Source organism: Acomys russatus, chromosome 10 (genome assembly GCF_903995435.1).
Source record: "Acomys russatus chromosome 10, mAcoRus1.1, whole genome shotgun sequence".
In the NCBI taxonomy this organism is placed as follows: domain Eukaryota; kingdom Metazoa; phylum Chordata; class Mammalia; order Rodentia; family Muridae; genus Acomys; species Acomys russatus.
In genome coordinates, this window is record NC_067146.1 from 65028339 (window position 1) to 65052706 (window position 24368).

The 24368-nt window shown below is 38.9% G+C and overlaps 1 protein-coding gene and 2 pseudogenes across 1 annotated transcript in view; 2 read left to right on the forward strand and 1 right to left on the reverse strand.

The window, feature by feature from the left end:
• Lancl2 (LanC like glutathione S-transferase 2) overlaps window positions 1-24368 on the forward strand; it is a 36045-nt gene that overhangs the window by 4728 nt on the left and 6949 nt on the right. The window contains exons 2-6 of the mRNA XM_051152296.1: window positions 5864-5981; window positions 11952-12159; window positions 12910-13057; window positions 14648-14794; window positions 19025-19207. Coding sequence (XP_051008253.1) covers window positions 5864-5981; window positions 11952-12159; window positions 12910-13057; window positions 14648-14794; window positions 19025-19207 — 804 coding nt within the window. The remainder of the gene's footprint in view (window positions 1-5863; window positions 5982-11951; window positions 12160-12909; window positions 13058-14647; window positions 14795-19024; window positions 19208-24368) is intronic.
• On the reverse strand, window positions 7661-8341 carry LOC127194800 (tropomyosin alpha-3 chain-like; annotated as a pseudogene).
• On the forward strand, window positions 17324-17919 carry LOC127194717 (PRELI domain containing protein 3B-like; annotated as a pseudogene).

Sequence of the window (24368 nt, forward strand, 5' to 3'; positions counted from 1 at the left end):
ACTGCAGACACCTTTAGTGGCCTTAGCTAGATTTATTTCTGGGTATTTTGTGTGTGCATTCTTTGTGTGTGTCTGTGTGTGTATTGGTATATAGAAAGGCTACTGAGTTTTGTGTGTTAAATTAGTATACTGCCATATTGTGGGAAGTGTTCATAAATTCCAAGAGGTTCTTTCTATCTTTCTTTCTTTCTTTTTTCCTTTCCTTTCTTTTTCTTTTCTTTTCTTTCTTTCTTTTTTTTTTTTTTTTTTTTTTTTTTTTTTGTGTGTGTGTGAAGTCTCTAGGGTCATTGGTCATTGATCATTTTGACGTTTCTTATTGATATCCCTTGGTTTCCTTCTTTGTCTTATTCCCCTAGCTAGGAACTCAAGCACCCTGTTGAAGAGGACTGTATAACATGGAAACCTTTGTCATACTCATAATTTTTGTTGGATTGCCTTGAATTTTTCTCATTTGGTTTGATATTGGCTGTAGGGCTATCATGTGCAGCTTTGCTGTGATGAGTATACTCTCTGCATTCTTTAGCCTCTCTGTGACTTTTATCGTGAGAGGGCGTTAGATTTTGTTAAAAGATAGACAGTCCTTTGATTTCCATCTTCATATGATGGATTATATTCATTTATGTATGATGAGCAACTGTACATCTGTGGAGTGAAACCAACTTCACCATGGTGACTGTCTTTTTTTTTTAAAATCAGAACTTGAGTTTACAAATATTTCATTGAGACTTTTCACATCTATGTTCATCAGAGAATTGGGTCTGTAATTTTCTCTTTCTTTTGTACTTTTATTCATGAAATTTGTTTTACAACTAAAGTCTATGATGAAGTTAAAAATCTGTTGTTCACATTTAATAATCATTGTTCTTTTAATATATCTCTGGGGAAAGATGGCTGCTACAAAGTGAAGCACACTGTCAGCTGATTGGTGGAGTTACTGTATCCGTGAGACTAGTAAATACTGCCTTGATATGGAGTGCAGGTAACTTTCATTTTCAGCATCACACAAAGGAGAACTGGTCCAATTCAAAGAAAAGGGCTGAAATTGAGTATTTTCCTTTTTATCTTTTATCTCCAAGTAAATGTGATTTTTATATGAAAATCTATCAAATAACTTGTTTTTAAGAGAAAAATCCACAAATCAATAATGAGGCGTGTGATATCTCTAAACAGTTAAGTGGTAAATTGGTTAGTATCTGTGGTGGTTTGAATGATAATCGCCCCTATAGGCTCATATATTTGAATGTTTGCTTATATAGAATGGTTGAATGTTTAAGATGGATTGGAAGGTATGGCCTTGTTGAAGGAGTATATCACTGGGGTGTGCTTTGAGGTTTCAAAAATCCAGACCAGGCCCAGTTTTACTCTCTCTGACTCCTGCCTACGGATTAAGGTATAAGCTCTGGGCTACTGCTGTAGTACCATGCCTGCCTGCCATGCTCTCTGCCTTAATAGCAAATGGACTGACCCTCTGAAACTGTAAACAAACCCTCAGTTAAAAGCTTTTCTAAGTGGCCTTAGCCATGCTCTCTCTGCACAGCAACAGAACAGCAATAAAGACAGCATCATTCCAGTGTTGTGGTTATGAGCTAAAGGTGAAATGGATAGTGTCATCCTTGAAATGGAAATGAGACCATTAAAAGAAAAACTATAACAAATACTCTTAATACTGATTTTCACAGCCCTTTATTGTTAATTGGTTGTGTCCAGTGTTGAGTTCAGAGTGAAGTGTATATATATATTTTTTGTTTAGTTTGTTTTTGTATTTGTTTTTGTTTTTTAACTAGCAGCATCTGTTTTATATGGTAGTTTTTGAGGATTCATTCAGGCACAGAAAACTGCACAGAATTTGATGGAGGGAAATTAATATAAGGAATTGTTATTAACTAAAATGAGATGGTGTACTGACAAATGTCTCATAAGAAGTTAAGAGAACTCTAGAGAATATAGGAATCTCAGCTGTGCGGAACAGCCTGTTCGGTGAGGACTGAGAGACCACATAAGGACAAGGCTCTGGGTAGTAGCTGTCTGACACTGCCCTGAATTTAGCAATCTTTAAACACTTACCTCACACAGTGTCTGAGGGTAAGGAATCCAGATCGTCACACTATAGCAGTTTGCTGTGTGGCTCTGACCCAGGGTTCACCATGAAGATGCAGGCATGTTAACGCTCCATAAGGTAAAGGTAATCTCATGTCTTCGTCCTAGTGGTTGGCAGGCCCAACTAGCTATTGGCTGGTAGATTTAGTTAATATTTTACACACACACACACACACACACACACACACACACACACTGCATCTCTATGCAATTCTTATGTTTGTTTGCTTTTTTTCTTGTTTGGTCATTTTGTCCTACTCTGATTTGTTTGTTCTTGTTTTATTTGATTCTATTACTGCTCCTTAGATGCCTGTTTATTTTCTAACAAGAGATAGAAAACCACTGGTTCCAAGTAGGAGGGGAAATGGGACAAAACTGAGAGGAGTTAGGGGAAGAGAAGCTAATCAGAATATACTGAATGAAAAAAAAATTCGTTTTCAATAATATGCACAAAGAGAAAAGAGTGATCCAATTAAGAATGAGGTAGAGATCCAAACAGTAGTCTCAAAAGAAGAAACATATGGCTGAGAAACAATGAAATGTTCAACATCCTTAGTCATCAGGGAAATACAAATCAAAAGTACATTGAGATTTCAACTTATACCAGTCAGAATGGACAAGATCAATTAAAAAAAAAAATGACAGCTCATGATGGCAAGGAAGTAGAGTAAGGGGAACACTCATCCATCATTGTTAGGAATGCAAACCTGTGCAACCAGCACAGAATTAGTGTGGCAGTTCTTTCAAGAAGTTGAGAATGCATCTACCTCAAGATCCAGCTGTGCCACTCCTGGGCCTATACCCAAAGGACTCTGTATTCTACTACAGAGACATTTGCTCAACCATGTTCATTGCTGTTATATTCATAATAGGTAGAAATTGGAAACAGAAAGGTGGATAAAGAAAATGTGGTATACTTACACAATGCAGTATTACTCAGGTGTTAAAAAATGGAATTATGAAATTTGCATGTAAATGGGTGCAGGTAGACAAAAACACCTGATCAAAATAATTCATATCATGAAAGACAAAGATGGTATGTGTTCAGTTGTGTGTTGATATTAGCTGTTAAGTCTTTGATAAACAGGGTATAATCCATGTACCCACAGAGGATGTAAGGGAAAACTTAATACTATAATTTTGCTAAAGGAATCTAGCAACAAGATGAACTCTGGTGCCCCATATTTGACCATGTCCCTTTGATGGAAAGGCCTGGTGGCATTCAGAGGAAGGATAGCAGGCTGCCAAGAAGAGACTTGATATCCTATGAGCATATACATGGGGAGGAGGTCCCTCTCAGTCACAGTCATAGGGGAGGGGAGTAGGGGGAAAGTGGGAGGGAGGGAGGGAGGAATGGGAGGATAGAAGGGATGAGATAACAATTTAGATGTAATATGAATAAATTAATAAATATAAATTTTAAAAAAGAGTACATAAATAAATACACTTAAACTTCAAAAAAAAAAGAAATTAATGTCTGTATATAACTGTTCTATCAAAGCTAACCAAGAAAATATTGATAATTTAAATGGATGTAAAATAAAAATTAAAGTGTTAATAAAAAATTTAGTGCTAAAGAAAAAAAGATCCTTAACAACATGATCCTACACTCATAAATCAATGCCATCAAAACCATTATCAGAGAAGCTTCCTTCTTCAGTAGATGGGAATAAATACAAAGACTCACAGCCAGACAATGTGTAGAGAGTGAGAGACCTTAGAATACTTGGTCTTAAATGAATGTTGCCATCCATTTCCTTCCCTCAGAGCTTAGGGAACTCTGCAGAAGAGGAAGCAGAAAGAATGTAAGAGCCAGAAGGGTTAGAGGTCACCAAGAAAACAAAGCTTCTGTTCCTGTGTTGCTTGCCTTCCTCTCATTCCTTGGAATATACCCACAAAATGCTCCAGCACACAAGAAGAATATTTGTTCAACCATGTTCATAGCAGCCTTATTCATAATAGCCAGAACATGGAAACAGCCTAAGTGTCCCTCAGTAGAATAATGGATAAAGAAACTGTGGTACATTTACACTATGGAATACTACTCAGCTATTAAAATCAAGGAATTCCCAAAATTTGTGGACAAATGGATTGAACTAGAAATTATCATAATGAGTGAGTTAACCCAGAAGCAGAGTCAAATCATATATACTCACTTATATATGGATACTAGCCCAAGGGATATGTCCCATGAAGTCTTCACTTACCAGGAAAGTGGGACAGAGAGGAGGACATCCTTTTGGGACTCTGGGTGAGAGAAGCATGGGAGAATGGGGAAATAGAAGGATCCAGAAGGTCCTAGAAACTTACAAGTAGAACATTATGATGGGCAGATCTGGGCCCAGGGGTTCCGCTCAAACTATGGCACCAGCCAAGGACAATACGTGCAGTAAACTTCAAACCCCTACCCAGATCTAGCCAATGGACAGGACATTCTCCACAATTGTGTGGAGAGTGAGGTCTGACTTTCACACGAACTCTGGTGCCCCATATTTGACCACGTCCCCTGGATGGGGAGGCCTGGTGGCATTCAGAGGAAGGATAGCAGGCTACCAAGAAGAGACTTGATAGCCTATGAGCATATACAGGGGGAGGAGGTCTCCTCAGTTACAGTCATAGGGGAGGGGAGTAAGGGGAAAATTGGGAGGGAGGGAGGGAAGAATGGAAGGATAGAAGGGATGGGATAACAATTGAGATGTAATATGAACAAATTAATAAACTATATTTTAAAAAAAGAAAAGGCAGAGTGCACTGGATCCCAGGCCACACTCCTTGAGCTTGGATCCATGCAAACACCTGGCCAAGTACAATCAACTTGGGAAACCCCTCCTTCCTTCACCAATTACAGATGCTCAGATGCTGTGGCCTAACAAACTCAGAAGCCATAGGTAAATAAAATTAAGTTCATTCCTGTGGCTTTTTCAAACATCCTTTGTGTTGTTTCTCTTTAAATCCTCTTCTTCTGTATTGGCCTTCTCAAATTCACTGCCCACTCCCCAATTCCCTTTCATGTCACTGTAGCCTACAGTTCCCTTCTGTGCTGCTCCTTCCACCGGACTCCATGCTACACGTTTTACATTTCTGGTGTCTGTCTTTACTCCAGACTATATACTTGACACAAGCTAGAGTCATTTGGGAAAAAGGATTATTAAATGAAAAAATTTCTCTGTAAGATTTACCTGTACATACTGAGGGCATGTCACCGGGAGAATGAGAGTTTGAGATGGCTTGTCACATGGAGTCCTCAGTCACAGAGAGGAATGCCGGCACTCAGTTGGTGCCTCTTATCCCTTTTTAACTTAGTCATGGAACCTAGTTCATGGGTTGATGCCAACTACACTTAGGTTAGGTTTCTTTTCATTTAAAACTATTTAGGATTGTCCTCACAGACATACTCATTGGCATCTCTTCTAGATGACTCTAAATCAAGTCAGGTTGACAATCTAAATTAACTACCATCCAAGTTTTTTTATGTTCCTTATAAGGATCAAAAATGTTTGTATAATCAAATAATCTTTTGTTTCTTCATTTTTCTTTTGTTCCTTGTTCTTGGTTTCTGCAAATTATTCTTTGTGATACTACCTATGAATTGTAATCCATGTGAGGCATTGTTTCATTAAAACATTAGCTCTAAAAAACCAGCATAGGCCATAGCCACCTGAGCTGTGACAAATAAAGTCACTCTCTGTGTGGTCAGTGTGCTTTCCATTGCTTCCATGCTGTTCTCTTCTTGTGCAATTTAAGTATTTCTTCCTTTGGCTTTTAGATTGTCCCTAACTTCACAAAGCGCATCCAGACCAAAATCAAAGATCTTCTGCAGCAAATGGAAGAAGGACTGAAGACAGCTGATCCTCATGACTGCTCTGCCTATACTGGTTGGACAGGTGGAGTAGTAACCTGTGTATTCCATTCCTACTATATAAGCTGAGATTTTGACATTTTCTCCTATTTTAAAATGGTGACATTTATATCCTTGAAGCATTAGACAGTTTTATTATGAGGTGTTTTATAGTTTTCTCCTAAAGAAATACTGTCTGAAGGTTTGATCTTTAATATATACATTTTTATAACATTATTTACTTAACCTAATATGTAGCAATGCAAATGTGTGGTAAGAAAAGACCTACTTTATGATTTGTTTTGTTGGTTTTGGTTTTGGTGTTATATTTTCTTGTTTCTTACGTACACTTGCTTTTAAGAACAGAGGTCCAGTCTCTTTAAAACAGAGTGGAAGCAGGGCAGGCCTGCACTTCTTTCTCCATCCTTTTGCCAACCAGGTAGTGTCTGTCATCAAAAGTGAGATATTTTTAATGGAGGCCAGAAAAATGGAACATCCTAATCTAGTAAACTAATCTCTTTTCTTTTGGGAGTGGAGTGGAATGAGACTATAGAAGTTATACTGGAAGAATGAGTATTAATTCCTGCCATTTTGTTGATTTTATACTTTTTTTTTTCTTTTTTTTACTCCTCCTTAGATTTACTGTTCTGGTACTGTTTATCCCCTGAGGCTCTTGAGTATACTTATCTCATCAGACCAAACCAATCCTTCCATGATGGGTCAAGAGCTGGGTCAAGAGTGATAAATTCCTTTACTGTATTTTTTTTTTTTTTTAATCATGGAAAGTTTTTATTTCTCCTAAATTTTTGAGGGACCAGTTTTTATTTCAAAACACTTGTCAACATTTAGTATCAAAACACTTTCACTGCAGGGTTCTCTTTCCCTTAACTGGCCCCAAAGAGACCACAGCAAAGGAGAGTATGAATGAGCCTGGAAACTGCCGGGTGTCCACCTATAGGACCTCAAACTACCCAAAGGGGCCAAATGGATGGGGGCCTTGAAAGAGCAGCACACACCAGCGCACAGATTGCAAAGAATTCCCACAATCATTGGTGTGATTAAAGTAGCTCAGCCTCCCAAAAGCAAAATTTCAAAGTCATAAAATTTAAAAATTTTGTAATAATCTATTCAAGATTTCTTTAGCACTGACTGACACAAAGGACAGTAAGATGGAACTTTAAAGATGGCAGTTTCAGGAAAGGGCGGTGAGAGGAACTATGAAAAGCATAACCTCTCTTTTTTCCTGGGGTTAGGGGCGGGGCAGGTGAACACTAAGAAGCCACCTCAACACTAAGGTGTTGCACCATCCATTTTGTGAGCCATCAGGACTGGGTAGAGGTGAGATCAGTCTGGTCTCAGGGCTGGGGTGTTTGGGTAGGATTTGGTACAGAGCACTGAGGATTTCCAGACTGGAGCTTTTGCCTGGTCACTGCTGGCTCTAAGTAAAGCGGCTCATTCCTGTGTCCGCCTCTGTGCCAAGAGTAGAATCCATTCTGCTGCAAAGTCACCTTCAACCGTGAGAAAGAACTGGACTGCTGCTTCCAGCTTCTGGAAACGCTTGTAATGTTACAACGAAAGAGTAATCTACTCTCTCAAACTTGTTAGCTAAGGTGCTCAGCACCTTCCAGCTGGAGCGCTAGGAAGTTTGATGGAAAAGACCTGAGGAGGGGAGAGGGTGGAGTAAGCAGCCTTCACTTGAAAAATCAGCCTCAGGTGAAGTCAGGGTCAGAGGGAGGAGTGGCAGGGACTGTGGAGCTGTGGGTTTCCTGGTCCAACATTCTTGGCATACAGAGGTGCACTGTGGTCTTCTAAGACATCAGCACAGGTCTCTGCCTTCTTGAGTTTATCACTAGGAATCCTTATTTCTTCTTCACACTGTCTCCTCTTTGAGAGAGGGTTTCTTCAGCAGCACTGGATACCTGGGGTTCTGCTCCATCGGTCTGAGCTGCTCATCCTGCTCTAGAAACAGGCCTCTGCCAGCCCAGCTCCTTCCTCTGTGTGCCCAAGTCTCCTTCAGTGATCTCTAGCTTATGTTGCCTCCTCACACTTGCTGCCCGCGTCGTCTTCAGTGTGCATAGCTTCCTCTAGCTGGATTTCCTGGAGGTTCCCCTTCATCTTTTAAAGCCCGGTTTTCAATCACCTACACAAAGCTCTCACATCTGCAGCTTTTCCTGCACTCTCCAGCTTCTGCAGAGCAGTGGCCAGGCACAGCTGGGCATGCTCCAGCTCTCCTTCAAGTGGCAGGATCCTAGGTTAAAGGAGGCCACCTTAGTTTCAGCCTGCTCCCGGGTCCACCTTTCTCCCTCTGTGTGCTAGAAGAGCATGGCCCAGTCTTCTCCACCATCAGCTTACTGCTGCCGAGGCTGATCTCATGTTCACCATCTCAGTGGCAATGATCCCGGCCATGATACCCTCCCGTCAGCCTCTCTGCTTGGTGTTGCAGCACTGCTCCTCCTTCAAATTTTATAGATAGTTTTGAGTAGTCTGTGTTATAGTTCTGGTGTTTCAGCATTAAGAATACCCATTTCTTACACCTAAGTTGTATATATTATTGTGATAAAAATAGACTAGTAATTGACATGACCATGATTTGATCAACTAACAATTAACTTGTATAATTTACTATCCTAAACAGCCTGCAATAGCACTTTCAAAGTATTGGAGGGAAGCTTTATATTCTACTTGAGTTGTATGGGTACAATACATCCTATTAGGGTAGAAATATATATACCGTGTGTGAAGAATAATCTTAAATTTGAATTTTATACCAAAGTATCAAAATTAAACTTATTTTTATCAATATACAAAATTCCATACCAAGAATTAAAAATAACCGTGTGAGCACAATTAAGGCCTTAAGTTGAAGAGTAGATTCAATAGTCTACTTTTTGTCCTATCAACCCTATATGTTTCTATATTCCCCCTTCTTTCTTTTCAACTACTATCTCCAAACCTAAGAAGGAAAAGATAAAGGAAAAGAGAGAGTCAGGTAATTAATTTTATTCCTTCTCAAGTCTCTGATGGGGTTGAAGACCAGATAGTTTAGTTTTACAATTAAGCTTAGTTGTTTAGAGGTTAAGATGTTTTTAGGTTTAGATAGATATTTTAAGTTGATAGAAATGAGATATGATAGATATTGATTTACTTTCAGAGTTTTAGACTCACCAAGATAGGAAAGATGTTTTCTTCAAGGTTGCCAAATACAAATAGCCAAAACATTATGAATGTAACATTAATATAATTCCTGATTGTTTTATGGTTCTTCTTGCTGTGTATAGTTTATTTTATTTATGTGTAATAATATAAAGGTATATGTAAAAAATTTTTAAAAAGAATACATCGTTGCAGGCCCTTCTGGCTTTAAACTTTTCTGACCAATAATCAGGTATTACTCTATGGGTCACCTACATAAGAGCATTGACATTGCCCTCCTCCAGCTGTCAATGCCATTTCATTGCTTTTAGTGTTTAAACTTATGAATCATGAGGAAGTTTTTTTGTTTTGTTTTTTGGTCCTGTCTATTTGGTGTTCTATGCGCCAGGATGGACATTTTTGTATAGTTTTGGGGCATTTTCTTCTCTGATTTTATTAAAATTAATTTCTATGGCTTTGCTGTGTATTCTCCTCCTATGCTCATAATTCTGAATATTCATGGTGTCCCAAAGTTCTCCTATATCCATTCACATATTAAAAAAATGATTGACCTTTACTGAGTGATCCAGTTTCTCTACCTAGTCTTCCAGCACCAGTACTGTGTTTTCCACATGATCTATCCTTTTAGTGGAGCTTTCCACTGAGCTTTTTAATTATTGTATTTTTAATTTCCTACTCTTTCAATTTGATTTTCTCCAACAATTCTGTTTCCTTATTGAACTCAGTTTTCATATCTTGGAGTGACTTCCCCATTTTATTGGCTTTGTTTTTGTTCTCCTGGTGAGTGTGTTCCTATCCTTTGTGAATTGTTCAAGCATAGCAATGATCATTGTTTTGAATTCTTTGTTAGAACATCTTCCAGTTCAGTCTCACTGGGAACCATTACTGTCTGATTAGTAGGTTTTTAAGGTAACATGTTGTCAGTTTTGTTTTGGTCTTGGAGTTGGAGTCATTTCTTGCTAGAGGTTTTCTTTTCCTTTCTTCCCCGCCCTCCCTTCCGCCCTCCGTTCTTTCTCTAAAATCACCCTCTTTCTGTGCAGCTCTACAATGCTTGGAAACTGGGTTATGTTGTATATTAGTTGGGATATTTACTTCTGCACCTAACACTCCCCTCCCAAGAAAGAATTTATTCCTGGAAGGAATGGTATACTCTGAGAAGGACCTTTTATGAGTGAAATGCTGGTGAAATAATGTTAGGAGAGGCAGAGAAGAAAAGGCAAGAAAGTGTGTGGAGAGCAGCATATAGACCTCTTTAAAAGGCATTACTAAACAGGGGAGGTTGACCTGTGTGTAGAAGTGGTATTGTAAGCCAACCACCTCAGATTCCCTGCTTTCCATAGGAGTTAACTCACAGAAACTGGTAAAAACAAAATGGAGTATTTTACTGCTTGAGCAAGGTTGGTGGTCAAATGTTTTCTCCACACCCATATCTGTGGCCATCTTACATTTATAGAAAGCAATGAGACAAAGGTTAGAACTATGTCTCTTCAGCTTTAACTGGTTCTTTCTTAGACATATGGGACATGGACACCCACACTGCCCTTGTCTCCATCTTGTTATAGAGTTAGCTCTTCTGTGAAGCCTGGGTGAAGAAAAAGGAGATCTTACAGATCCCCTAGGTTTTTAAAGTGGCATACATTCATTGTAATTTTAAAGTATGTTGAAGATTAACTTGAAGATGTGAAATGCCCTGAGTTAACTACTTAGAGAAATAAGCAGCCAGATGTTTAGAGAAATTAAAATGAAGAGTAAAAATCAGATTATTAGGTATACTAGATGAAGTCTAGAATGTTGAAGAACCTCAATTTTACATTAAATGGTCGTTTACATTAAATGCTGTCATAACGCTTATTTCAGTACTATCTTGTGCAGTGTGCTTCAATTACACGGATTCCTTTTTACTAACTCTCATGCTGACTTCTTTTCTTATTAACACATATTAATTGTCCATATTAAGGGGGTTCATGTGATCCAGAGCATGTGCTGGTAAAACCTAAGAACCGTTCTCCCACAGTCTCATAACTCAGGAGTTAGAGTATGCTTTCAAAGGAAGAGTTTCTGTGAAGCAATAGAACTCCTGGTTCTTGTCCTTGGTGAGGGAAGACTTTGAAGGAGAGTCTCAGTGTAGCCCATTCTGGCCTCAGAGTAACTATCATGTAGCTGAGAGTATCTTTGAACTCCTGGTGCTGCTGTGTCCATCTGCCAGCTGCTGAGGTTGCATTCCTGAGCCACCACACCTAACTCCGCATCTCTATTTCTGTATTTAAAAAGAGGTTGGTGACAGGCTGCTCCCTCTGTCCCAGTTTTGTCGCATCATATGGCGTTCCCTAAGTGAGGATCTGACTCACTGGTTAGATGCTCTGTTGCTTGATGAGGGGGTTAAAAAACAATGAAGAATTGTAGAAATTTAGAAAGGAGGCATAAATCCAGAAAAGTCATCACTTACTGTGGGATCACATAGGAGGAAATGATTTGAGGAGAAGCATAAGAACAGGGCTTTCATTAGCTTGAGGTACAGAGAGGATAGACTGGGTGTGATCGGGAACCAGGAGCAACTGCAGCACTAGTGTGTCTGTTCCTTTCCCTCTCTAAGAGTCCATATAACTCACTGTGTCAGGACAGTTAACACAATGATAAATTTCAATCCGTTTTATGGATTTTTCCACCCTAATTTTTGTGTCTTTTGGTTTTCAGCAGTTTCAATTTTCTGAAATAAATTATATTTTTTCATTGTTATTGTTTCTGTTGTCCATTTCGAAATTCAGGGTCTTTGTAGAAGAAGATGCTTTGTATAATTACAAATAACTCCCTGAAGGGAAAAAGGAGGATAGTAATGCTTTTCTCTGGTTGGGAATTACTGCAGGTATAGCACTTTTGTACCTGCAGCTGTACCGGGTCACTGGTGACCAGACCTACCTGCTCCGATCCCTGGATTATGTGAAGAGAACACTCCGAAATTTGAGTGGTCGCAGAGTCACTTTCCTTTGTGGAGATGCTGGGCCCCTTGCTGTGGGTGCTGTGATATACCATAAACTCAAAAGTGACTGCGAGTCCCAAGAATGCATCACAAAGTAAGTTTTAGAATGTTTTGTTGAAGAATTACTGTGCAAAGATGTCCCACTATTAAGCTATTTTCTAATCTGCAATTGCAAGCAGGTCTCTCTGAAAAGTGAAGTATGTTAGTCTTCTTTGTGGGATCATGTGTTCCTTTTGTATATGTGCACGGGTGTGTCTTAATTCCAGTGGGACTTTAATAATCACTTCTAAATATTTCTAAAGTGAGTTCACATCCACGAGAATAGCTTGGAATAGTAATCATGAGATCACTCTTTAGCTCTCAGTTATGATGATGAGGGAATGATGATGGGCTGTGAAGGTTTTGCAGTGGTTAGTTGATGCTCTCCTTGAACAAGCAGAAAGCAAGGAAGGTCCTCTCCTTCACCTGGTGGAGTATCTGCCTTGTGTGGACATGCGATTTAGCCTTGACTAAGCAGTAACCACAGCTCAGCTTATCTTTACTTAGATTTTACATTACTTTGTTCTAACACTAACTTTTAAAGTGTGAACTCTGTTTTCACTGCATGGCTCAGAATAATAGAAAGGTGGAAATTTGGGGCTGAAAGAATTTTTTTCAGAGCTCGATATTGAGTTCATGACCTCATACACAAAATTTTGTTCTTAGATATTTTTTCTTAATTTGTTATTTGAAACAGGAAATTAGTAGAGAGGTAATTGTTTCATGAACTTGGGGTTATTTTTCTAAGTCATAATTGAGAGATTTTCAGACGATTCCTGGGATAATCCTTTGTCCTGTTGCTTAGACTTCTACAGATGCATAGAACCATTGTCTGTCAAGAATCTGAGCTTCCTGATGAGCTGCTGTATGGACGGGCAGGTTACCTGTATGCCTTACTGTACCTGAACACAGAAATTGGCCCCGGCACTGTTGGTGAGGCAGCTATTAAAGAGGTATTGTGGGCCAGCTGGACTGACCAGTACTAAAAACTATCCGTTAGCATACAGTTATGAAGCTTCTGATTCTAGGTGGGACTAATTTTTATTTTATTTTACCTACTTAGTTTGGTTTTTCAAGACTGGGTTTTTCTGGGTAGCCCTGGATATCCTAGCAGTCACCCTGTAGACCAGGCTGGCCTCGAACTCACAGAGATCCACTTGCCTCTGCCTCCGGAGTGCTAAGATTAAAGGTGTGTGGCACCACCACCTGGGGGGATTAATTTTTTTAAAGGCATCTCATAAAATTTTTTTTTTTTAAAACAGCTACATTTCTTCTCAAACATCTTTCTAAAAGTCTGTGACCTTTGTTGGTTAGGTTGGGTTTCATTGGAACTACACAGTTCAAGTTCAAAAAAGTAAAATGAGGTGACCATGATTGGCTGCCCATACTCCCTTTTGTTCCTCTGTTCTTCACAGACACCCTTAGCTGCATGACTAAATATAGCAGGCACTCTTAGTTGCTTGGAAAGGGAAAAGAATCAGCTTCCTTTGTCAGGGTTCCCTTTACAGGGCACACACCTTATGTCTGCTCCCATCTCATTCCAACAGCTTAGATGTCTGGTTAGAAGGCCAGATGCACATCTAAAATCTGCAGCACTTTACTAAAGTGAGTCTTTAACTCCAGACAATAGACCATAACACAGACCACATTTCCCTAGCCCCTCCCTCATCAGTGAAGCTAATGTGTGTACCCTGTCTTGAAAATGTATTTGCTGCATTTTAGGGAAAATGTTACATCTATGAAGTGAAGGAGAGATAAACATGTTTTTTGTTTAGATCACAAGTGGGGGATGAGAAAAGACTTGTGAGAGAGCAGGTGATGTTTATCCCCTTAGAAGACAAACCACCGTGTGGGGGAGATTGGTTATTAACCAGCTGAAAAACATTCTTGAACAAATTCTGAGAGGAGATATAAATGTGAGCCAAAAACAAGAGAGGAGGCCTTTGGAGAATTGGGATAGTTTTGGTTGTTCATTGCTCCACTTCAAGATGCTCCTAGAGAGAACCGCTTGAGGGAAGGCTTCGGAGCTCTGGGCTCCTGCTGAGGTTCTGGGTTCTGGTTGCTCCAGGTTCCAGCAGAAGAAATCCTGCTGATTATGCCAGGAGAATCGTTCCTTGGACCTGATATCCATACGGTTTTATTATTGTATTCTTTACTCTTCTTTTCCTATTGTTTAGGTTAGTTGGGTTATGAGTGAGGTACTCTCGGTTAATAAGTTTGTAATAACATATTTGTTAAGAAAATTGAGCCTACAATGAAGCAAGTAACAAGTTTATAGTAGTTCTTAATAGGAAGGCTCAATAAAATTTAGTCAACTTTTCATACTAGAACTTCAATTCCATAGGTAATTTTTTAAAAAATGTTTTTCTTCTCAAATATTATTTCCTGATTTCTCTCTCTGATTTTATTAAATAAAAATATTCTTAGATAATGGGTGCTTAAAATATTTTTAATACTCTGCTCTCCTACACACTAATGTTAATTAGAGTAGATGAAGGTGCTTCTAAGTTGTTTTGATTTCTGATGTCTCCTTGTCTCGGTAGGTAGTCACTGCTATTATTGAGTCAGGAAAGACTCTGTCAAGGGAAGAAAGGAAAACTGAGCGCTGCCCTCTGTTATATCAGTGGCACAGGAAGCAATACGTTGGAGCAGCCCATGGGATGGCTGGAATCTACTACATGTTAATGCAGGTACCTGACAATTCTCTAGGATAATAAATAAATAACCATAGAACAAAATATTAGACTAATATGAATGAGGGATTAAATTCTTCATAGAAAACAAATAGGCTGAATTAAAGGTTCCTACTATGACTCACAGATAATTAACTTGGCTTTATAGCAGTGAATTTCTAAAAGCACATTCTGTATATAATTTGCACCAGAATAGTTGCTTATCACCCAAAGCCTCCCTCTGTTCTTGTCCTGTTGATTGAAGTAGGAACTCCTTAGCGGAGATTATGTGCTAACGGAGATGCAGATGCTTAGGGTGGTTTTGTTCTTTAAGAAAAATACAAATTATGAAAACTTTACTTCTTTGCTTTTATGATGAAGTACACATAGCATTGTTTAGTAACTGCTATATTTAGAAACATATGCCAGCTTTTACAGACTAAGTAAAAGTGATGTAGCCGGCCAGACCCCTCTGCAGAGGAGGCGAAGTGGTGCGATGAAGCCTGTGTTGGAGATGTGTGTAAATGTTCTCTGCCCCATGCTGCATGCCCTGTGGCCTCTGTGCCCTGCCATATGTCCTGGGGTCATGCTGTCTCTTGGCTATCATTTAGAAGGCTGTCAATACAGTCTATATGAAAATTTTTCCAATTCCATTTGAAAAATGGAAGTCCAGTTTTGCAATGACAGGAAAAAGACAAAGTTCTCTTACAAATCCTTTCAAAATAACAAGAAAAACAAAACCCACAAGTTTTAATTCTTTGATGAAACCGGGAAGACATATAGGAGCCCAAAATAAAAAGATGTAAACTGGAAATAAGTTAAAAAAAAAATGGCAAATGACCTAACAGGACAGAAAATTACACAGAAATGCCTGAGGGGGCTGTCAGCAAGAAACCAGCCTGTTTCTCCTGCTGAACCATAGAACGGGGGGAATTTAAGTGACATGTACCACAGAAGCTGCATCAGACATATATCTGTGTTGAGATGAAGGCAGGGTAGTGGATAAAGGATCTTCTGCAAATATCTCTAAAGAGCCTTTGGATATGTTAAACTTTTCCTTCCAGTAATTCCTAGGAGAAACAAAAGGCATTGGGGCTTGACAAAAAGAAAGCATCTCTTGATGAGAAAAGGCCAGGCATGGAGGAGAGCAAAGGGAGCTGAATTCCACATGTCACAGTGGATCACTACGCTGCGCTGTTGGCCTCAGACACTTCCACCTCTCTCACAACAATGGGCAGTACAGCCTCCACCCCAGAAAAGAGACTCAGCACCTCCTTTTGGGGACACTGATTTAATAATTTGTTGTTGTTGCTTGTCACTGACTCCCTCTTGGGTCTTCCCTCCCTTCTGAACGTCTTTGTGATCTACTGAAAACCTTGAGACCAGACACATTCAGAATGTAGTATGGATACATTGTTTCAGAGATAAGGGTGCACTCAAGTTGTAAAATGATAACAGGCGGAGGGCCACCTTCATTTTAGGACTTTCCTGTATAATTGATAATAGCCTTGTACCCCTGTACTCTCTGCCTCCACCTCTGTACCCCAGATCTTTCTGCCTCCGCCTCTGAGTGTTAGTATTAAATGCATGCATACTTCAGATAAGAATTTATCTATATAAATAATTTTCTAAGCATAATAATTTAGTATTCTGAATATATACTTCATGAACTATAGTTTAAAAAAACCTAACCTATTAGTATATCTCAGGAAATCATCTAAAGGCATTCTATTATGTATTTTTAAATATTAAACTAACTTTACTTCAGTCAAGTTTAGAAGCAAGTGTATTCCTTAAGTTGTCTTTTACTCCATGCTAAACAAAGTCTTTTTGTTGGGAGAGAGAAGGTTTTATTGTATTTAAGAGTTATATTGTTGTTTTAGTAGGATAATATACATTTTAAAGGAGGATTGTTCTTTAATTATGAGTAATACTTATACCCCATTTGGAATCTTGTTCTCCGAATCAAATGAAAATTAACTCACTGGACAGAGAATGAACCTTTACCCCAGATTTTACTAATAATCTAGATTTGTGAGGGCTTGCTAACATATCACACTAGAAGAAATTTAATTAGCCTAACTTGCAATTTGTTATCACCATTTTTTTTCTTGAGAATCTGCAGAGTATCTTGAAATCCTTAGAATGTTTTATATTTCAGTACTTAAACAAAACAAAACAAAACAAAACCCCATCAAACAGTCCCTCAAAAGAGTAAATATTTCCCAATTGTTTGTATTCTTTAACACTTGAGTAAAACTTTAAAGCAAATTTGGTTCATTCTAGGAGGTAACAGCTAGTGAATGTTTTCAGTAAGTAATGCCTATTATTATACAAATCGCTGCATGACAGAGACAAACATATATTGTTCAATTGGAGCTAATTATTCTGATTACCTTAAAGAAAGGGATGGTAAATAATTTGCCTGGCAGGTGTCCTTTGCACCAGGCCCTCACTGCAAGGTCAGCCGGCAGGGACATGGAGGGGCCAGTGAAGTTGTGTGCCTCCTCGGCCCCCGATGCTGCGGAATACCCAGAGGCTGGCACTATGAAGATCTGGACTTTGGGGCATGTCTCCCCGTGGGAAACAGTTACGAGTGCTGCAATGCAGAAATACCCAAACCCCATGAACCCAAGCATGGTTGGTATTAACGTGCTGGACAGACATGTCGATCCCTCTGGAAAGGGGTACAGCCTCAGACACAGTACAGAGTGGGGCCTGCCTTCCATTGTGAAGTCTCTTATTGGTGCAGCAAGAAAGAAAACATACGTGCAGCAGCATTGTGTAGTTGACCCAGCGAAGAGGACTGTGGAGCTCCAGTCTGCTAACACCTCATTTACACATATGGTCTCAGTAGACAGAGGCTCACATACAAGCCGCACCCCCAGGACCCAGAGAGACTGTCCTGACCCAGGAAGCCATCGTCACTGTGAAAGGGGTCAGCCTCAGCAGCTACCGTGGGGGACTCGTGGCAAGCACCATCTCTTCCATTGCTAACAAAGGCGGAGAAGCCATAGAATGGGTGATACATAAACTGAACGCTGAGACTGAAGACTTGACAGCATCAGCAAGAGGAAGCCCAAGGACACCAATGGCAGCAGCGGTGGAGAAGTGACAGTGGAAATCGGTGTGCAGCACCAGGGCCCCAGGACTGTTCAAGCTGACAGCATACTCAGTTGCTATTTAAAAGATACAACTATTTTAGGTAGTCTTTTTTTTTTTTTTTTTTTTTTAATGAGCTGAGGAAAGCTGTGACTTGATCAAAACAAAAGGTCAGAGCTTCTAAATCAAAGGGATTATCTGAGGTTGAAGGGCTTGAAAAGACTGACAGGAAAAGTCTTCTGTTGATGCGAACAATTAATGGCTTTGTTGTTATTTAAGTGCTTGGAAGAAACTGATGTTGACTTGGAGTCTTCTTAGGTTGACTCTTAAAGCTCCGGACACTGGAACACTCCAGGCTGTGGACCAAACCACACAGCCCAGCTGCCCGTGTGTCCACATAGGAGCCACCACTGTGAGCTAGAACCGCCTGCATGAGGAACTCACTTTACAAAGAGAAATTGTACGATTTCAAATGACATTGATTTGTATAAAATAACCTGTCCTGCTGGAAACCAGTGTTTGGATTTGGTACTTAAATTATATTTTTTGGAGTGAAAATTAGCCCTAAGATAATATATGACTCCAGAAGAAATAATATTTTATTGTGTTAACAGTACTGTATTGATTTATCAAATTTGTGACTTAGTAAAGCCATTCCCTTCCTTGAAAAAAAAAATTTGCCCGAAGTAAAAAAGTAAGTTGATTTGAGAAATGAGTTGTACTTGACCTTTAGGAGGAGGAGGAGCCACATGGGAAGAAAGAAAAGATTTGAATTTAGACAGCGCGCGCGCGCGCGCACACACACACACACACACACACACACACACACACAAATCTTTCGTAGTTCAGGGTTCCTTACAGAGCCCCTCAGCTCACCACTCTGTAGGATGGTTTTATTTCAATTGTTGGTCTCAATTCATCAATAAGTTCAACACATTGGAACACAAATACATTCAAGATTTCAAAGAATCAAACCAAACAAAAAAAGCTAAGTGTAGGGGGTAAAAAAAACCTCACATGAGTGAATTCTAATTTTGTACTTTTCTTGGTGTTATAAGTAATAAGATGTATAAGATTAGCCATGCTACAGTAGTTATAAAAAAAAAAACTTCAGAAAAAAATTGTTTTCTTTTTGTGCCTTTAAAGCCGGAAGCAAAAGTGGACCAAGAAACCTTAACAGAAATGGTGAAGCCCAGCATCGATTATGTGCGCCACAAAAAATTCCGATCTGGAAATTACCCATCTTCGTTAAGCAATGAAACAGACCGATTGGTCCACTGGTGCCATGGTGCTCCAGGCGTCATCCACATGCTCTTACAGGCCTACCAGGTTAGTGCTTCTCTAGTATTCTAAATGATCAAGCACAGTTTTTACCACCCAGCTTCCAGGTTGCTTCTGGAAAGCCCATTCAACTGTACACTGAAACTGGTTTTAAATTTTAATCTTTCTAGCCAGGCTTGGTGGCACATGCCTTTGATCCCAGTACTTGGGAGGCAGAGGCAGGTGGACCTCTGTGAGTTCAAGGATAGCCTGGTCTACAAAGTGAGTTCCAGGAAGGCAGGGCTGCACACAGAGTAACCTTGTTTTGAAAAAAAAAAAAAAAATCTTTGTGTTAGTGTGACTACCCATGCCATATGGATGGATCTCAGGGGATAATCTTTGGTGTTGGTCTTTGCCTTCCATCATGTTTGAGCAGGATTACAAGTACATGCCAGCAAATCTGACTTACTTTTAAAAATTATACACACACACATATATATATTTGAGATTATAAAATAACGATATTATTTTACCATTCATTTTCCTCCCTCTAACTGCTCTCATGTATCCCCCAACTTTCTTTTAAATATATGACTTCTTTTTTTATAATTGTTGATATTTGTGTATATATTCCCGAATACATAAATAACAATGTGTTCAGTTTCTATAATACTACTTATATACATGATTTGGGGGCTGGCCATTTTGTTTTGGATAACCAACAGCTCTGCTCTTCCCTGAGGAAGACAAGTTCTACCAGGCTCGGCATTCCTTAGTTCAAAGTCAGGAACAAAGCTGGCATGGTAGTATATACTCTTTGAATCCTAGTACTTAGGAGGCAGAAGTCAACATATCTCTATGAATTTAAGGTCTACATACTAAGTTTCAGGCCAGTCAGGGCTACATAGAGAGAGATTCTCAAAAACAAAAGTAATTAAATAACTAACTAACTAACTAACTACTAACCAATCAAATCAAATCAAGTCAAATCAGTACTGAGACAGAGCTGTCCACTATTCCCGGTTATTTTCAATATAGTGTTCAAGTCACTATAAAGCACTAAGACAAGAAAAAGAAAGAGACAGAGGTTCAAAAAGAATAATTCAAACTATCCATATTTGCAGATGACATGATCTTATACATAAGCTATCCCAAATATTCTCCTAGAAAGCTTCCAGAAAAGATCTACCCTTTGACCAAATTGGCAGGACACAAAATTACCTTGCAAAAATTAATAGCTTCTCAAAACAGAAACAACAGATACACCTAGGAAGAGATCATGGAAATGATCCTATTCTCAATAGTCTAGAAAAACAAAACAAAGCAAAACAAGCCTAATTAAGGAGGTAAACGACCTCTACAGCAAAAACTTACCTCTGAAGAAAGAGAGTAAGAAAGATATTAGAAGACGGAAAAACCTCTTATACTCACAGATTGGTAGAATAAGACGAAACACAGCATATGAGGAAACAAGTGTATACAGATGAATGCATGGGTGGGTGTAAAAATAAAAGTATTTTTTTCTACTCCCACTCTAGCTGACAAATAATGACATGAAAACATATTATAGTTATTAATAATCTTTAAAGCCCTGTAGTTAGACAGAACTCATCTATTCTAAGCCTTCTACACTGGTCTGGACTATTTCCAAGCCATGTGCCCTATTACTTACCATCTAGTCTTGACCTGCCCACTCTTGCTCCATATGTGTCCTCATGGCGACCGCCCCCATGGTGACCTCTTCATGGCCACCTTCTCCTCTACCTTCTTCCACCAGGGACCATCCTCCTGGGATTCCAAGTCCTGGCACAACTCTCTTACTCAACCCTTGTCTGTTCAGCTCTTTATTAATCAATCACAGATGATGGAGAATAATTTTTATACAACATTGAGACAGGAGATTCTTCAGTAATAATTACATTGCCCATGTTTGGACTACAACCAGATTTCTGGGCACAAAAATCAGCATCTGAATTCACAGGGCACAAAATCATTCCCCAACATCTCCCCCCATTTAGTCCAATAAAAGGAGCTTTGTCTTATAATAATAAACGACATACAATAAGAATAATTGTGAAAACTATTAGGTAGGAATTACATTCACGATGTCTAGTCCATTTGTATTTGGCAATCATGGAAAAAGTATTCTACTATCTATCCTATCTTGGTGAGTTCATAGTTCTGTACTTTATATCATAACTTTCATTTATCCACCTAAAATATCTTCTTAGACCTAAAAACAAATTTTTAATGCTAAACAACTTAAGCTTATATGTGAGACTATAGTTATCTAGTCTTCAACTCCATCAGAGACCTGAGAAGGATGACTAGACATGAAGTATAGAGCAAGAAGCTTCCAAAACTACAGAAATGACAGACATTTGGCTGCTTGCGCAGCCACCCAAGGTTCCTCTGAAATACTGGGGAATCATCATCTTTGGCCTTCTGGCCCAGTATATGACAGACTTTTTTCTGTGAAGCAGGAATTATGAAGAACTGCTTACTTTGTCTTGGCAAAGCTCACCAGTTGACTTGCCTGCATCCAGTTTTCCAATTTGGGCAGCGTACTGTCTGCTGTTGAGGATAGGACAGTTTCTTTCTTGCCCAGTGGCTAGCCTGCCATTTAGTTTGCTGCTAATAAACAAACTCCATATGGAGGTTCTTCAGTGGTCATCTTGTTCTTTGAGGTAGAATGGAGGTGCTACCAGGGTCTCACATTTCTTGCTGTCAAGAAGGCCTTTTATTAAGAAAACATTTTTGAAAGCCATATTTTGTACATCTCTATGGTTTTTGAAGACCATCTATCTATCTATAGTATATCTGGATAGGTAAACATTGCTTGTTTCTAGCTATTTATTATCTGATTAACTTTGAAAACATTTATAGGAGACGAAATAAAGCTTATTTCTGTGCAAAACTAAACTAGTAGCTAATATGAGCGTGTTTGATTGACTTTTAACTTGCATTTCTTAATTATCCTAAACAGTTTGTAATAGCAGCTTAAGAAGGACTAGAACTTTATATTGCACTAAAATGAGTTGCATAGGTACAATACCTTAAACAAGAGTTGAAACATATACAATATGTTGTATCAAAAATAATCTTATATTTTTCAATATACAAAAAATCAATACCAATGTAAAATTTTCATTTGTTAATGCTTTCTAGTTTAAAAGTAGATTCAATAATCTATCCTTCTATATGATCATTCCTATATCTTCCCTTTTTCTTTTCATCCCTTTTCCCTTTGTTAGCCCCCAAACATTAGATAGGCCAGAAAGACAAGAGGAAAGAAAAAGAGAGAAAGAAATCCCAGTGTATAGCCTTCTTCACTTTGTTTTCTCCCTGACCAAGACCATTAACAACTTGTAACCAACCCTCCTTAAATGATGACAAACATCCATCACCCACCAAATGGCCAAAAACCACCTATCCCTCTTTTTGGCAATGGGGCATCATTCTCTTAAAATTGCTTTCTGCTGTCTTGGGGTGACATTTTTGGATACTGGCCATATTCTGGGAGAACTAGCTGTGTCATTTGTTGTCCAGTCTCTGTATGATGGGAAGGTGCAGGCTTAACTAAAGTTCTGCCTGGAACAATCTACGATGCTGGACAGTCTTAACTAGCTATTTAGAATTTGTTCTGGCTGCAGATTTTTGAGGAAACAGCTATTGAGGCAGTCTGTGAGGCTGAATCACCTGGACTTCTTGTCTTTGATGTCTGCTCCTTTTGCTCTGTAAACATATAAACTTTTAAAGGCAATATACATTTTTGCATTAACACATGTATGGAATGTGTAGAGTGTACAATTCAGCTAAAGATGATTCTCTGCTCTTTGAGCAGGAAAGGTATCTGTCTTTCTTTATTAGTCAGCTTGGACTATATAAACAAACTGTAATATAAGTTTTCGTCCACGCCATATGAAAGGATGGCATGATAAGTCCTGAAGACTCTGTACCCAGCAAGATTTATTGGCTATGCAGAGACATGTTCTCATGTTTCAGCCAGTCTTGGAGCCTTTCCCAAGTAAAGGGATCAGCAATTTATGTTATATGTTTTCTTGTTTTTCTCAGTTTCTTTTTTCATGTCTGCAGTCAGATCTTTAGGAGGTCTCTCCTGGTCAGATCTAATTTATTAATGTTTTATGGAATCAACAGCTTTTCTTCCTCTCCTTTGAAAGGATGGATGGGTGGATAGATGATAGCTATATAGACAGATAGAGCATTATACTAGTGTGTAGATAGACAGTATATATCTTAGGGGCTCTTGCCCTCTCACGGCATTCACACAGGGAATCCCTGTCACACAGTGTCTGGTCTTAGTGGCTCTGAAACTGTGGAGGAAGAGTCAGAAGCTTCTTAATAACCCTTGACTGCAACATCGTTTCCTAATACTCTTTTGATCATGAAACAACGTTTGCATTGCTCTTTGCCCCGCTTATTCTTGTTCCCTGTAGAGCTGCGTAATAGATCATCCACCCACCACAATGACCATAGCACAGACTTAGTGTTATGCTGGCTTTAAATTGCCTCTGTCACAGAAATTGTTTACTACTTATAGATTTAGCTTCAGGTAAGTTGTTGAGATAAGGGCAAAAAGCAGCCAGCCTCTTTACCAAATGATCATACGAATGGCCAATTAACTAGGGAACAAACAAGTGTATACATGTTTCCTAGTGTATATATAGATGGATAGGTAGACAGAGAGGTAGAAAGACAGATAATAGATACATGGATGATAAGTTATAGATAGATGGATGGTAGGTGATAAGTAGATAGATGTTAGATGATAGATAGATAGGTAGACAGACAGACAGACAGACAGACAGAAAAAAAGAAAGACAGAAAGACAGACAGATAGTTAAATAAATGATTAGACAGACAGATAGGTGATACTAGATAGACTAGTATGTATCTGGCCCAGTTGCTGTTAAAGTTCTTCTTTCTTCTTGAGACTTGAACTTTACTGCTACAATCTGCTTTTCTTGCCACAGCCTTTCAGTCTCGTAGTAGGACAGCCTATTAAGCTACCTGATAGTAAGAATGCTTACAGAATTCAACTACCTTTTCTAGTTCAGAGTACAAGCTGATTCTGTATCCTGCCATATTGCTGAATTGTATTGTTTCTAGTAAGGACCTTGGCATCTCTAATGTATTTGTCCCGTCAGGTAGGAATAGTTTGACTTGGTTTTGTACTTGTATACTCTAATTTTACTCTCATCTGTTTCAG